The following is a 15,715-nucleotide window of genomic DNA, read 5'->3' on the forward strand; positions in this document are numbered from 1 at the left end:
ATCCACTGCAGTCTGTTAGTGTTGATTGGTTATGTGTCAACGTCAGCAGCATTCTCTATTGTTTCAGAAGGCTGTGGTCTTTGTATTTGATCCTGTCATTGCCTGCGTCAGTGATGCATATCATAGTCGATGTGATGTCAAAGTGTGGGTGTTCATTTAGGGAGAGCCAGTTCACCTAATGTGCTGCTGTAAAAAGCCAGCACTGTTGCCTCTAAGGGAATAGCAGTGAGTGATTCATCGCTGTTCACATTAGCCTGATGCTAAGTTTAGAACCATTCAGGACTGGCACATCCGCATGGATTAGTATCTCCTTTTGCCTAATTGAGGATGCCAAAACTGCATCGCTAAATAAAGAGGACAGAGGGACACAAACGTACAGTAAAAACATTGCTGTGTATAGTAAACATTTCATCTCTGTATACATTTAAAGGTACAGTCGAGTGAGAGAGTAATAATAAACCATAAAATGCATAAAAGATTTTGTCAGTACTATAGTTTTCCCAGCATAGCAGAAGTGCATCAACCCACCCCATTATTTGTAATACAGTATATAGTTATTTCTAAACACACCTACTCTCTCCTCTCTAAAATATAGTAAACCAGTCGGAATTCAGAACAAATATCGCTTTCCCGATTTATGAATGACTAAAGGGTGCAAAACCATTATTTTTACTTTTTGCTATGAAAAATATCCCAAAAAATTCTAAAATTTAGGTCAATATGTATTCTGCCACTCAAAAAATCCCAATAAGTCTATATTGATTGGTTTGTGCAAAAGTTATAGCATCTACAAACTATAGTGTATATATACTGGAATTTTTATTTATTTATTTTTTACTAGTAATTGCGATCATCGAGTTATAGCGGGACTGCGATAATGCAGCGGCCAATCGGACGCTAACTGACACTTTTGACACTTTAGGGAACCAGTGACACTAATGCAGTGATCAGTGCTAAAAATATGCACTGTCACTATATTAACCACTTCCCGCCCGCCCTATAGCAGATTGACGGCGGGAATGTGGTTGTATTATCCTGACCGGACGTCATATGACGGCGGCAGGATAATACAGCTCTGCGTGCCCCCCGGGGGCGCGCAGAGCGGCGATCGGTGATGCGAGGTGTCAGCCTGACACCCTGCATCTCCGATCTCGGTAAAGAGCCTACTGACGTAGCTCTTTACCATGTGACCAGCCGTGTCCAATCACGGCTGGTCACATAGTAAACAGGAAGAGCCGTTGATCGGCTTTCCTTAGTTCGTGCCTGACAGGCACGAGTAAAGGAACGCCGATCGGCGGCTCCCCTCACAGGGGGGGTCGGCACTGGTAATCAGATCATTGATTACCAGTGCAGACCCTTGCGGGGGTGCCACTAGAACCACCAGGGATGGCAATCAGGGCTCAGGGAGCCCCCCAGTGCCCTCCCCATCAGTGCTGCCCACCAGTGCCCACCATTGCCATCTTTCAGTGTTGCCCACCAGTGCCCATTATTGCCCACCAGTGCCGCCTATCAGTGCCCATTAGTGCCCACCAGTGCCGCCCATTAGTGCCCATCAGTGCCACCTATCAGTGCCGCCCAATGCTGCATATCTGTGCTACCTATCAGTGCCACATATCAGTGCCGCCTATCAGTGCCACCTCATCAGTGCAGGAAAAAACATATTTATTTACAAAATTGTATAACATAAACAAAAAAACTTTTTTTTTTTTTTCAAACTTTTCGGTCTTTTTTTATTTGTTTAGCAAAAAGGAAAAAACCCAGAGGTGATCAAATACCACCAAAAGAAAGCTCTATTTGTGGGGGGAAAATGGCATAAATTTGGTGTAGGTACAGTGTTGCATGACCGCGCAATTGTCATTCAAAATGCAACAGCGCTAAAAGGGGAAAATTGGCCTGGGCAGGAAGGGGGTGAAAGTGCCCTGTATTGAAGTGGTTAATGCCACTGGCTGGGAAGGGGTTAAACAGCTAGGGCGATCAAAGGGTTAAACGTGTGCCTAACCAGTGTTTTGGTGTGATATGTGTGCTGCTTTTACCAAGGGAAGTGATGGATTTTATTCCCTGCCTTGCAGAGAAAGAAAATCCATAACTTCCCCGCTGATAGGACATAGCTCTACCTTGTTTACATAAGCAAGAGCTCTGTCCTGTGTGTCTTCCCGATAATCGGCATCAGCCCCCCCCCCCCAGAAGTGGCGGGTCAGCAGAGCCGCCTTGCTGTCGTACCTGTGATATGGTTGGCAAGCGGTTATGGTGATATTAAAGTAAAATTGAAAAAAAATAATAATTGACATGTCATACCGACCTGCTCTGTCTAGTGGTTTTGCACAGGGAAGCCCCAATCCTCCTTTTCCCATGTCCCCCACTGGCGCTCCTGGCCCCTCCCTCCTGCCGAGTGCCCCCATAGCATGTAGTTTGCAGTGGGGGCACTGGGGAAGGCCTGCTCCCGAGCCACTGCTCTGCATGTCCTTTCACTCACAGAGCCGCTGCTGGGCCCTGCCCTCTCTCTCTCTCTCTCTCTCTCTCCTCATTGTCTCACTGGCAGAGATTGACAGCAGCATAAGTCAATAGCTCCCGCTGCTGCTTAGCCAATGAGGAAGGAGAGTCCCCAGAGAGCCGAGGCTCTCATGCACATTGCTGGAGGAAGATTCAGGTTCAGGTAAGTATTGGGGGGCTGGGGGGGGGCTGCTACACAGAGGTTTTGTACCTTCATGCATAGAATTCAGCCTTCACAAACACTTTAATTGAACAAGCTGAAATTAGAAGCTACTGGTTACACAGCTGCACCAGATTCTGTGTGCATCAGCTTTAAAGCTGGCTACATATTACACAATTTTCTTGTACAATTTTCCTTTAGATTTACCAAAACCATATATATATATATATATATATATATAATATCAGGTCAAATCTAAACACTTTCAAATTGTATGCAATCAGGCAGGCCCTTGCAGTACATAGTTGAAAAAAACAAGTTGAACAAGAAAAAATATTATAAACTTATATTATGTATAATGTGTAGCCAGCTTAAATCTTCCCCAAAGGGACAAGGGAGTGTTGTTTTCAGGATTACCAGATGAAAATAAAGGGAAAATAGCCGTAGAAAAAAAAAAAAACTAACCCCACATTTAGCCCCGGTTCACACTTCTGCGAGTGCCGGGTTACGCATGTAATGTCGGAGCGCACTGCTCCGACATTACATGCGATCGGCTGTGTGGTGGGAGTTTAGCCATACAGTTTGTATGGCTAAATTTGCATCGCACCCGGAGCAAACACGCACAGGAGGCATTTTTGCAGCCGCATCAGGATCTGATCGCACAGCGGTTCACACTTGTGCGATCCGCTCCTGTGCGAACTGCACGATCGCACTGCGATATGCGATCAAACTGGGGGTGTCGTTAAGATTACATTGACACCCCCAGCGTATCGCATATGGCAGTGTGAACTGCCTGGGGTGCGTGTGCGATGCGGGAACAGGCTGCGAATTCGCAGCCTTCCCGCATTGCATAAATGTGAACCGAGCCTTAAGGACAAGAAAGCTGCTGCAATATATTACAGTTATTGTTTTTGGTTTTAGAGGTGCTTTATTTGGTTTTTACAGGATTTTTATCTTTAGTGTGAGCCATTTACACAGCACTTTCCATTATGCACATTCATATCAATCCTTGCCCTCATGGAGCTTACAATCTAGGGTCATAATTCAGCATGCATACACACACATACTAGGCTCATTTAGATAAGGGCCAGTTCACATACCAGCATGTGGTTGGGGTGTGGGAGGAAGTCCAAGTACCCAGAGGAAACCCATGAAAACACATAGGGGGTTATTTACTAAAACTGGAGCGTGCAAATTCGAATGTGGCTGTACATAGAAACCAATCAGCTTCCAGTTTTTGTTAAAGTTAAATTGAACACTAGGCCCTGTACAACACTGTTACTTGCAGGTATATAAGCTGTATAAGGGGCTTAGAGAGATGGGGGTGGAGAGTCCTTGCAGGGATTGTGGAAGGCAGGCCTGGCAGCAGTAGCATCTTGATCAGAACTGAGACACAGTGCAGTGTATAATGCAGAGACAGATTTGCACTGTGACAGCAGTTCAGAGGGGCTTATTAGCAGAAGGCAGATAAACAGCAGCACACTGATCTTCCCAATGAAGAGCTGCGCAAGGGGGCATGTCAACACAAGTCTTATCACTGGTGGACAGGCAGGCTGTGATCTCAAGTAGAATGCCCTGGGATGAGTGTTCTTCCGTGGTCAATTTGAAATAGGAAAGCAGGGGGACTGGCAGGATCACCAGGTATTTCACACAATGGAACCAATACAAAGAGAACAGCTAAAAATTGAACTGCTGACAAATTTGCTTTGAATTTAGGAGCCAGATAAAAAAGTTAGGAGCCAGATTGTGCTTTGGGATATGTAACGTGTATCGCAATCAACGTTTTCATGCATAGGCACCCCAGCATGTGCGTTTAAGTTTGTACGTGCATATATATATGTGTGGGTGGGAGGTCCTCAAAATTGTGGGTGCTTGGGAATACCTGATTTTTTACAATTAAAATTTTTTTTTTTTTTACCTAACTTGTCTATTACAGTTTTTAGATCCCTGGTGGCCAGTATGTGACCTGGCGGTGCTCTGGGTGCAGCCCGTCTTTTGGGCAACCAGCAGAAAAGCAAAGCTCCTGATGTGTCGGCAAAATGGTCAGTGCTGACCACACAAGAGCAGTGGTACAGACAGAGGGTGTCCAGTACTGATTTCCAGGGTCCTTCTGTCAACGGGGCACAGACTGGCCAAACTCAACCTACTTTGAAAGCCAGTCAGGAGTGAAGGACTGCAACTGTTCCACAATAACCCTGCTTTCTTTCCCATCATCAGTAGAGTAAGCTATGGATGTAGGGGAGCAGCGCAGCTTGCTTCAGGTGGACTGGTGGAGTATGTTAATATGAAAAGTGGGTGCACGGTTTGGTGGTTGGTGGGGGGTACACATGGATTTGTAAGTGATAGTAGAGGGATCTCTGACTGATGGGGGCAGCACTGTGACTCGTAGCACAGGCAGCTATAACTGATTGGTGAAGGGGGCTTCTGTGATTAATGTTGGCAGGAGACCGCGGTTCCAGAAGAAGGCTGTGACATATGATAATGGCCAGGCGGGATCGCTGTGACATATAAGTGGTATTGTAAATGGGGAGAGGCACTGTGAAAGATGGTGGAGGTGCTGTGACTGACAAAGGGCAGTGCTATGGATGATCTAAAAACCTATTTACCATGTCTTTTTTGTCTTTTCTTTTCTAGCCGTCATTTGTCTCTATATTCCATTTATCACATTTTTCCCTTTCCTGTTTTCAGGTGGTTACGCCACCTTGTTGGGTCCCATGCAGCACTTTTATAGGCAATCTTTAATGCATGCCACTGCCCCATCTATAGCCAAATGCCCAGACACTGCATGTGCTGACATGCACATAGCCCTGAAGCCTAGGGCTGCAATCTATGCCCCTGCCCCTCCTCCAAGGGAAAAGATTGATGGCAGCTCTATAGGAAGAGGCTTGCGAGTCAGGGATAATGAGCCCTAATGCTGACAAAGGCAACCATGTGATTTTATGTAAAGTAGGCTCCTCAACCAAAAGCTTGGAAGTGGAGCAAAGCAAACTGCAGGCAGATCTGTAGGCGATTGTACAATCCGATTGTAGTGTGTATGGTGAGCCTTTGCGGATGCTATCAAGTATGGCATGTAAGGGTCTCCTTGATTGGACACAGATTGATTGGATAGTTCCTGTAGGTCCTCATATTACATAGGTTTGGTAAATCTAAAGTTGATTGTACAGAGATTCAGATCAGATTGTCGGGTCAGATTGTAATGTGTATGGTGAGCCTATTATAAGAATCTGTTACAATTAAAAAAGAGGAGCATTTATTACTATTGTTAGTTACTCATTAAAAAACAGAAAAATTACTGTCCCCCATTAACACCCAGATTGTAACAAATACATCGGATGTTCTATATGACATTTGCTTTTACTGCATGAGCGTATATACGGTATTTACCTTCTCCATTTGTCCCGATGACCGTTATCACCGAAACTGAAACCAATTCCAAATTTTGAGTTGTCACCAGAACAGTAATAGAGGGGACATCTTTCAATGGGGACTCTGATGACTAGCAGGGGTTTCCCTCACTTCCTTTTGTGGCAATGGGACAGGAAGTGAGGTGAAATCTCGCCAAGGGATCACAGATGGCAATTAAAAACCTAACCCTCTATTCTATCCAAAATTAGAGATTTGTCTTCAGATTTGTTTTAAAGCCCAACTTAAAAAAAAAATAATAATATTTTTGGGTCTTTTTACACCCTCAATTATGTTTTATTATCCCACCTAAACAAAACCACACTATGTAAATATGTGGCGGGTGTTTATTTTTGTAGAATAGGTTGGTAAATAAAGGAAAATCTGATTATTGGGCATACTACAAATTTTATTTTTCCTATTTTAATACCTTTTATTCTTTTATAGTTTTTTGTTTGACTAATGTAACTATGTAAATTGTAGGTAGTCTGCTCTATACAGGATTACTGTATATTCAGCTACTAATGTGTTTTCCTGTGCTGTGTCTACTCTACTCCTGTTCAACCTTTGCAGAGTGTCATGTGACCTGGTCATGTGGTACAACTGGCTCCCTTCCCTCTATTCAGCCCTGCCTGCTAGCGTGTGCCCTGCATTTCCTGGACCTGTGCTGTTTTGCTACAGCTGTTTACAGCTACAAACATGAGTGGTAAGGACAAAATCAAGATATTTTAAATACACAAGTATCTAGCAATCACATGTCTGATCAAAAAACTACTGCATAGGCACAAAGACTGCTTGCTTCATTGCACATCTTCCATATGTTAGCAGGGGTATGAAGCCCCTACCTTGTATGTATAGTATTTTCCTTTTGTATTGGTGATCCTATAGGATATCTGGACCTGTAGATGGGACTATCTGGTGAGTACAGGCAAGGTGCTTTGGAAACGCAGACACCAGCTGTTAGCGAATGATCAGTAGTCATCACTGGTGTAGGATTTGCTGCTGACTGCTGCTTGCATTGTACTGATCTTCTGACTCACTCATCCGATTGCTGAATCACTCAGCCCTTCACTGATGTGCGTTTAAAGAGAAAAATGACATTGTTTCCATCTTGTCTGCAGTGCAGAGTTAACAAATCCAGCTAAATGTCAGGTCTCACCCCTGGGTACTGCAAGGTAGCAGTTTAGCCGTCACCCGTGACAAATGCCGTAACCCTTTCAGTGCTGTAGGGAGTTAGCCAGCCGCTATTTAATGTATATTCACTGTATAGTCAGATTAGCACATGCATTCCATGGTTTGTAATTTATTTAAGATATGTAATTATTTTGGTGGTTACGGTTTTTGCATCTTCTGTCATTTATTATCATGGTGATTTTTGTATATAGATTTGTACATTACCTTGCACAGGATTTGTGTATTAAAGATAGCCAGTCACTATACCTTTTCAACTGCTGAGATAAAATCATATAGTGAGTGCATTGTTTTAGATTGACAGAGGGACACTAAAGTGTGATTGCTGTGCAGCAAACTAAGGCTAGTCATAAACTTTAAGTTGTGCATAAAAAATATAAACATTTGTTTATCAAAAAAGTATTTGTATAGTTCATCTAAGAACATTCATACACCCATGTATGGACCAATCCTCGAATACAAAAAAAAAAATACATTCGGTACAGTATACAGAATTTTCTGTATGCTGTACCAACTTATGTATTTTGAACTGTGAAAAGAGTGCTTAGTGTATTCTATTTCATCTTTACTGTATTTCTGTCTTTTTAGTAGTAAATCCTTCTGGCGTTTCCTTGAAGAAGCCTGAAACGGCGAAACTGGAAGTGCAGTGAAAGATATTATTCCCTGCATTCCAGGATTGGTCAATATACATGGGTGTATAAATGTTTTTGGATGAACTTTACACATACCTTTTTGATAAATAAATGTTTATATTTTATTAAACAATTTGTGACATTACTCATTCAAGCACCTTAAAGTCCCATGCTCCTTATCCTTCCGAATCATATGCTATCAGGGATGTTGGTGCTAGCAAATTGTGTCTGACTTGGTCATGTCCACAGAACCTACAATTTAACATCTTGCCGACCGCCTAACATACTTGTACTGCGACAGGTCCCCTCTATTGTGCAAGATCACTTATCTCTATGTCATTTCAGCAAGAGTCACTAGGGGGCGCACACGCGTCTCCGAAGGTGCGATCCTGCACTGTTTTGACACTTATTGGGATTTTTCCTAACAAAAATATGTAGCAGAATACATATTGGCCTTAATATATGGTCTGGTCATTAAGGGGGTAAGTGCCGGTTCACACTATTGCGATGCGGGAACACTGCGAATATACTGCGTGTTCCCGCATTGCATCCGCAGCACAGGCAGTTCACACTGCCATATGCGATACGCTGGGGGTGTCAATTTCAAGGTTAACGACACCCCCAGATCAGATCGCATATCGCAGTGTGATCTGACAGTTCGCACAGAAATCGGATCGCACTCGTGTGAACCACCATGCGATCAGATTCTGCTGCGGACCAAAAAAAGGGTGCTGTGCATGTTCACTGCAATTAAGGTGCGAATTCAGACATCGAGACAGAACTCGCACTGCACAGACATCGCATGTGATTTTAGGAGCAATGCGCTCCGAATCCTATACGATGTCTGTGATCTCAGAAGTGTGAACCGGCACTAAAACCTTGGCTGAGCCCGCAATATCGCTCTATAGAAAGGCAGGGTTGTACAACAGAAACTAGTATCAGTGGGGTGAACCATTAGTATTCGGGGCATCCAAGACTTGTAGTACCTGGTTCCCATTGACGAGAGATTTTTACACCATCTAGCTGAAAGTGGCAACAGTCATGTCATGGGTAGCTTCAGCAGGAAGCATGGCATGCATATGTAAAGTCCAAATATGTCTGCCCTTCTGTTTATGTATAATTTAAAAGAATACATCGAAACAAGGTTTTAAAAATAAAAGCCAGGTTCAGACAACTTTTTTGTTTTTCTGTATAAAGAGGGTTAGGAAAAGATCCAATGTCAGGTTTGTACTACTATCGGTAGCCCTTTAGGGACAGTTCTTACTTTCTGGTTTCAATGCTCTGTCTCTTGCCAGGAATGAGCATGTTGCAATTAGTCTGAGCAAAGTCTGAAACCTGTATCTGGATATGTGTTCTGAAAGATCAACTCAGAAACGAATGCAGCCAATGGACCAGCATGACAGGGAGGCAACTTACAATTGCAAATGGAAACCTTTTCTAAAAGGCTTCCTTTAATCCATCAGTCTTTTTTAGTTTCAGTTAAAATCGGATAAAAATAATAACAATTGCAGCTGAACATTTAAGGCTAATCCTGAAACTCCTCAAATCAAATTGTTTAATAGAGTAGTGCAGCACAAAATAACAATGTCAAGTCATCAACCAGAGAAAGTAAAGTTTATATACTAAAAATAAGGGACACCTGATGGTGTGAAGCTGTGCATCCTAACAAGCATTCAGGTGTCAGAGTCCGTGTATCACCTCCACCAAGGACACTTATGGACGCTCACCTCATAGGTATGACCCCTGAATCAACAGGATGGTCAGATCAAGCATCCCCCTATAAGGGTCAAAGAATATGTACATCACAAACAAAAAGATAACCGCGGGGGAGGAGCTACACATGACATCACCCGCGGCTATCTTCTGGTTTGTGATGTATAGATCGAGCGCTCCACATTTGCACTTGTACGAAGTGGCAGACTTGTAAGTTATTTACTGATTTCAAAATCAAGGAAATTTAAGCCGAGAGCACTGTATTTCTCTATCGGTTTTATATATCGATACTGCCATGGAGGAACCGTTACTCCAGACTTTATTGAAGAAATGTTTTTTGGATCTTAGCTGGAAGGGAAAGAAATAGTTTCTGCCACCATCCCGAGAGTATAGTTTGTCGATTTGTGGTGCCTCAAGTCAAGTGTGGGATTTTAAGGGCAGGAGTAAGGCGAGTAAACAGTAGTAGTATAATTTGTAGATAAAATTTATTCACATGTATAATTATATACAGAGATTTGAGTGAATTGATGGGTAAAGTCCCATTGTGATAGTGAAGAGAGAAAAAGTAGTAGGTGTGGTTACACGTGAAAATGGTGACTTAGACAAGAAAGGTAGATGGTCGCCATGGGAAATGGTTGCAGAGAGGGGCCTGATCGGTATTCCAACATGTTTCGGCCTGTAGCGGCCTTTATCAAGGATGTTACCGATTCTAGGAATAAGTACAATAATAATAATTTCTGACAATTTATTGTACTTATTCCTAGAATCGGTAACATCCTTGATAAAGGCCGCTACAGGCCGAAACATGTTGGAATACCGATCAGGCCCCTCTCTGCAACCATTTCCCATTCTCTGATATGAGGAACAGCAGAGCAGGACCATCTACCTTTCTTGTCTAAGTCACCATTTTCACGTGTAACCACACCTACTACTTTTTCTCTCTTCACTATCACAATGGGACTTTACCCATCAATTCACTCAAATCTCTGTATATAATTATACATGTGAATAAATTTTATCTACAAATTATACTACTACTGTTTACTCGCCTTACTCCTGCCCTTAAAATCCCACACTTGACTTGAGGCACCACAAATCGACAAACTCCAGACTTTATATTGGCCATAAGAAGATCCTTTGACCCTTATAGGAGAATGCTTGATTTGGGTGTTGAATGCTTGTTTGGATGCACAGCTTCACATCATCTGGTGTCCTCCATTTTTAATATATGAAATTTACTTTCTCTGGTTGATGACTTGACATTGAAATATTGCACTGCACTACTCTATCGGACAATTTTTTTGGTTTCAGTGCCTAAAATATGGTGGTTAGTTTTGTTGTATTGAAAAACTATCAAAAGTGGGACTCTCGTGCTATTATGGGAAATAATATATGGGATGAAAAAATAGAAGATAGGAGGCTGCAGCTAGCACTGATAGTTTATCCTTAAATTAGAGAATGTGGGGTAGTGCTGCGCTACCTCTTGCGTGATATACAATGTATAACAAATAGTAAAAATGAACCACCCAGAAAATGTCTCTATTGAAAATGAGGGATATGTGCAGAAAAAATCAAGTAAACCGTCTCATAAATACATAAACAAGGTAGGCATAATGTGATACCAGTATTCAATAAATAAGAGTGCAATAATAAAGTGCTTGAGAAATGTGAAAATGCTAATTAAGCCAAAAGTGCCTAGTGCAAGTATAGCCTAAGGTGCCTAGTGCAAGGGGATGAATCATTCATAAATAATAAACAATTGAAAGAAATGCATACTCCAATACCTGTAGTGGTATAAAAGTTTGAAAAGTAGTAGTGTTAACAGTAACAAATAAATTAAATAAAACGTCTTGGCTCGTTAGGAAATATAAATAGTCCCAAGTGATAGGAGCCAAAATGCCTTAAATAAGTGAAAAACCAATAATAATATATAGTCACTTATTTAAACTAAAGTGCATGGTGAAGTGATCTTGGGGATGGAAAAAATGTTGGTTTCTTCACTTATGATCGATCCTGTGGTGGTAATGATTTGTGCTAAGCCAGGTGCTGGTGAAGATTCTTAATCCAAAGTAAGCATGCAAATAGGCATTACCAGATATCTCCAAAAAAAGTGCAGGTGATGGACAGTGGGGGTCCCCCTAGCTATGTGGTTGGCCTCTCACCTTTCACTTTCTTGTATAAAAGCCTTAGGGTTTGGTTATGGCTGCAAGGTCCCAGGGATAGGTCTCTCTCCTTGCGCCTGGTAATGGTCTGTCCTCTTGTGGGAGAATGGGTCTCTCCAGGGGTCCTGTGAATGGGGCTTTCCTGGGGTCCTATAGATGGGGGCCCTGGCGGTGTTCTCCACTACTCCTGGTGATTCTTTCAGTAAGGGGGTACAAACACAAAGCCTCTCATGGTGTAGTAATTTCAAATATTTATTGAATAAAACAGTAGTAACTCGCATTTAAATACACGATAAGCAGCGCAGCAAACATAGGTTTAGTGCGTCTCTTCCTGATATGTCACTTCCCGGTCTCCGTGTCCTACGCGTTGCGTCACGTGCGTCGTGACTTCTTCCGGGATAGTTTTGTTGTATATCTGCTCTGCGGGTGATATTTATACAACTTGCAGGGACTGAAAAAGAATTTACAACCTTCCCCAATAAGTCAAAAAGTCTAACAAAATAATGCATTTTAGGGGAATGTTCCAAAGCCCAGAAGTTCTTGTTTTTGGGTAAAGGACATTTGTAAAATAAAAAAAAATATTTATCTTTCGTTCACCGATGGACACAGCGCTCCATAAATCATACCTAGTGGGTTATATTGCCTCCTCCAGGAGTAGGACTAGGCAGAACAAAAAACACCTGGCTACGCCAATGGGCCATCCTCAGCTGGTATATAACCCCTCTTCCTGCTCTAGGTAATCCGTTTTAATCTGTCTAGTTAGGAGAAAGGACCTAGGCTCCTTTCTGGGATCTCTGGTACTAGCAATTTTCTCCTACCTTTCATCTTTTTTGTTTTCTCTCGAGAGATCAACTGCCGGGCTGGGCGATGGGCTGGATAATTTTAGATCCAGTGGTACCCCCCCCCCCCCCCAGCCCAGCCAGCAAGCGTGTGCAGACCACAGCAATGCGCTAGGTCGGCCAGCCTCCCTCCCGGGCAGAGGCTGGCCCCCGCAAGTTAAACATCTCGCAGGGTCGCATACAACCGGGCTTGGGTCTGAGACACAGCGGTCCCTTGGCCGACAGCTCCCCTACTTCGGTAGCGAGGAGTTCTGTCTGGAGCGTTACCCGCACCATGGAAGGGTAAGTACAGTTCCCCCTCTCCCCTTTTGGTGGTTTTCTTTGGGGTGGACCAGGTAACCTCCAGGGACAGTCGGACCTGCGTGCAGGTTCCCTCCTCCCATCCTTAAATCCCTCACTGAGCTGGGCTTCCCCCCACTCCTATTCCCCCTATCTGGACCTAGAGTCTGATGGGGGTCCCAGGGCTGAGAATGCTGCAGAGACCTCTGGGGTCTCCCCCGCTATCTCCACTCTGTAAGGGTCCTGGGATAGTGTGTGTCCCAGTGTAGGAGACCCCCTAGGTGCATGCCCTGCTGTTTGCAGTGTGGGTATAGTGCAGAGACCGGTGCAGAGTCTCCCCTAAACATGTGTCCTACCTTCAGGGGGGGAGGTCCTGTTGCAGAGGGTGCAGGAAAGATCCTGGCAGCATGCTTCATTGTTTGTGTAGTCAGATGATGTCACTGGTTTCTGGCCTCGTGGACCTCCTTCATGAACATCAAGGGGATCCACAAAATGATTATTGATATTTGGGGGTACCCAGAAAGGGGGACAAAGCTTGTCTTTTTTAAGCTCAGGTGATGGTTCAGGTGATGTCTGAACTATCCCAGTCCAGGTAACTAATTTACTTAGGTCTGATTCTATTTCTGACCAGGGTAGTCCTTCCTCTGCACAAACTTCAGGGATGACAGGCTGTGATTCACCAGCTGCTGTCGCACAGATAAGTTCTCTCTCTCATTTTGCATACAGGCTCTGAGTCTGGTGGTATCCACCTGCAAGACAGTTCTGTTTGCACAGTCTTACATGCAGCTCCTTTAGCGGGTTTGGCTCCACGGAAGGATACCCAAGTTCGTGACGAGGTCACGGGGTCCTCTGATAGATGCCACAGGCGTCCAAGGGCCACGGTAAGGCCAATATCCTCCTTGGCTAAGGTTTTTTTCCGTAGTTCCTGTGAGGAATCAAGAATAAGGATCTTCCAATCATCCTGGTTTCTGTAAAGATCCCTTAGGGGCTTCCTCTCAGAGAGAAACAGTTGTCCCAAGAGCTGATCTACCATCCTGCTTTACAGTCGCTGGTTTTAATGGCTTCGCTATTGAAAGCCAGGTACTGAGGGATAGAGATCTGTCTGGATCAGTAATACCTACTATGGTGAAGACGAGGAAGTCGTCTTCTGGCAAGATATACCATCGTACTTGGAAAGTGTACATTTCTTGGTGTGAGTCATTTAGCGCTCATCCTCGATCCTTTTCTGTGGCTCGGATCTTAACCTTTCTTCAACAGGGTGTTGATCAGAAGTTGGCCTTGAGTACCATCAAGGGACAGGTGTCTGCCCTGGTAATCTTCTTTCAGCGACCCCTAGCCACGCACTTTAGTGTGTACCTTCATTCAGGGGGTTCAACATGTGGCTCCACCTGTACGGTCTCTTTTGCCGCCATGGGATTTAAATGTAGTACTTTTGGTTATCCAGAAACCTCCATTTGAGAATATTTCAGAGATTCCCTTGTCCAAGTTATCCCAGAAGGTGAAATTCTTGGTGGCTATTACCTTGGCCCGCAGGGTATCGGAATGGGCGGAATTATCCTGTCTCAGTCCCTATTTGGTGGTCCATAGGTTCTTCGTCCCTGTCCATTCCTACCCAAAGTTGTCTTTGACTTCCATTTGAATGAGGACATTGTGTTTCCTTCCTTGTGTCTCAAGCTGGCTCATCCCAGGGAATTTTCTTTGCATACCTTGGATGTGGTTCGTGCGATTCATGTGTATCCGGCAGCTACTGAGTCCTTTCAGAGGTCAGACTCGCTTTTTGTGGCTATAGGCGGACCAAGGAAATCGTTGGCCGCTTCGGCTACCCTCTCCAGATGGATCAGGCAGACGGTGACTTAGGCCTATTCCATTAAAGGTCAGGTTCTACCTTTCCCTGTCACGGCGCATTCTGTAGGGGCGCTGAATACTTCAGTCATCAGGCACAAATATCGCAAGTTTTGCAAGGCAGCCACTTGGCCGTCGGTGCATACCTTCACAAAATTCTGTTGGGTAGATACTTTGGCATCTGCGGATGCTTCTTTTGGCCGCAAAGTTTTGCAGGCTGCTGTTCCCTCTTGAGGGGTGTTATTTCTTTTAAACTTTTATTTTTCTGATGTTAAGGACTCTTCTGTTTAGCCTTGGGTTATTTTCCCCACCCCTCATTTTCCTTTTGGCACTGCTTTTGGACGTCCCACTAGTTATGACTTATGGAACGCTGTGTCCATCGATGAACAAAAGAGAAAATGGGATTTTTGAGTTAGACCGACACAGCACCCACCCCTCTATGGAGTTCTGATACTTCTTATACTGCCTGCTACTAAACTGATTTCCTAGAGCAGAGAGGGGGAGTTGTATACCAGCTGTTCTGCCTACTGCTACTCCTGAAGGAGGCAATATAACCCACTAGTTATGATTTGTGGAGCACAGTGTCCATCGAATCGATGAACTCAAAGAAATGGATTTTACGGTAAGTACAAAAAAAAAATCCCAATTTTTTCCCCCATATGGTGGATTCTCAACTCCATGCAATTACGATGAATTATTTGCATTAAGATAAAAACCTTCTGACTTTACAACTCCTTTAACATTTTGGCTGGGTTCACATCGGTGTTTTGCAGAAACACACTACAGTCCATTTGCCATGATTTCCTATGGGTCACGTTCGTGTGTGTTTTAACCGCTATGTGTTTTGGAAAGGGTCAGGGACTTTTTTGCCCGCAGCAGGTTGTTTGGCTGCTACCTGTAAAGCCAGGTTGCTGTGTTTGTGGGGGGGTTGTCTGTACATTATAGGTAACAGTGAGTTTCCATGCTCTGCACAGACAAAGAAAACCCAATTGGGCTGGCCATACA

At 43.8% G+C, this 15,715-nt stretch overlaps 1 protein-coding gene across 5 annotated transcripts in view; it reads left to right on the forward strand.

The window, feature by feature from the left end:
• FNDC3A (fibronectin type III domain containing 3A) overlaps window positions 1-15,715 on the forward strand; it is a 491,075-nt gene that overhangs the window by 300,412 nt on the left and 174,948 nt on the right. Inside the window, exon 1 of one of the 5 annotated variants that reach the window (XM_082246113.1) lies at window positions 6,657-6,758. The exons of the other annotated variants lie outside the window; for them this stretch is intronic. Coding sequence (XP_082102239.1) covers window positions 6,752-6,758 — 7 coding nt within the window. The 5' untranslated portion in view covers window positions 6,657-6,751. Of the gene's footprint in view, window positions 1-6,656; window positions 6,759-15,715 lie in introns of those variants that run through there. 5 annotated transcript variants of the gene reach the window in all.

The sequence above is a fragment of the Pelophylax lessonae genome (genome assembly GCF_965119305.1).
Source record: "Pelophylax lessonae genome assembly, chromosome: 2".
Classification (NCBI taxonomy): domain Eukaryota; kingdom Metazoa; phylum Chordata; class Amphibia; order Anura; family Ranidae; genus Pelophylax; species Pelophylax lessonae.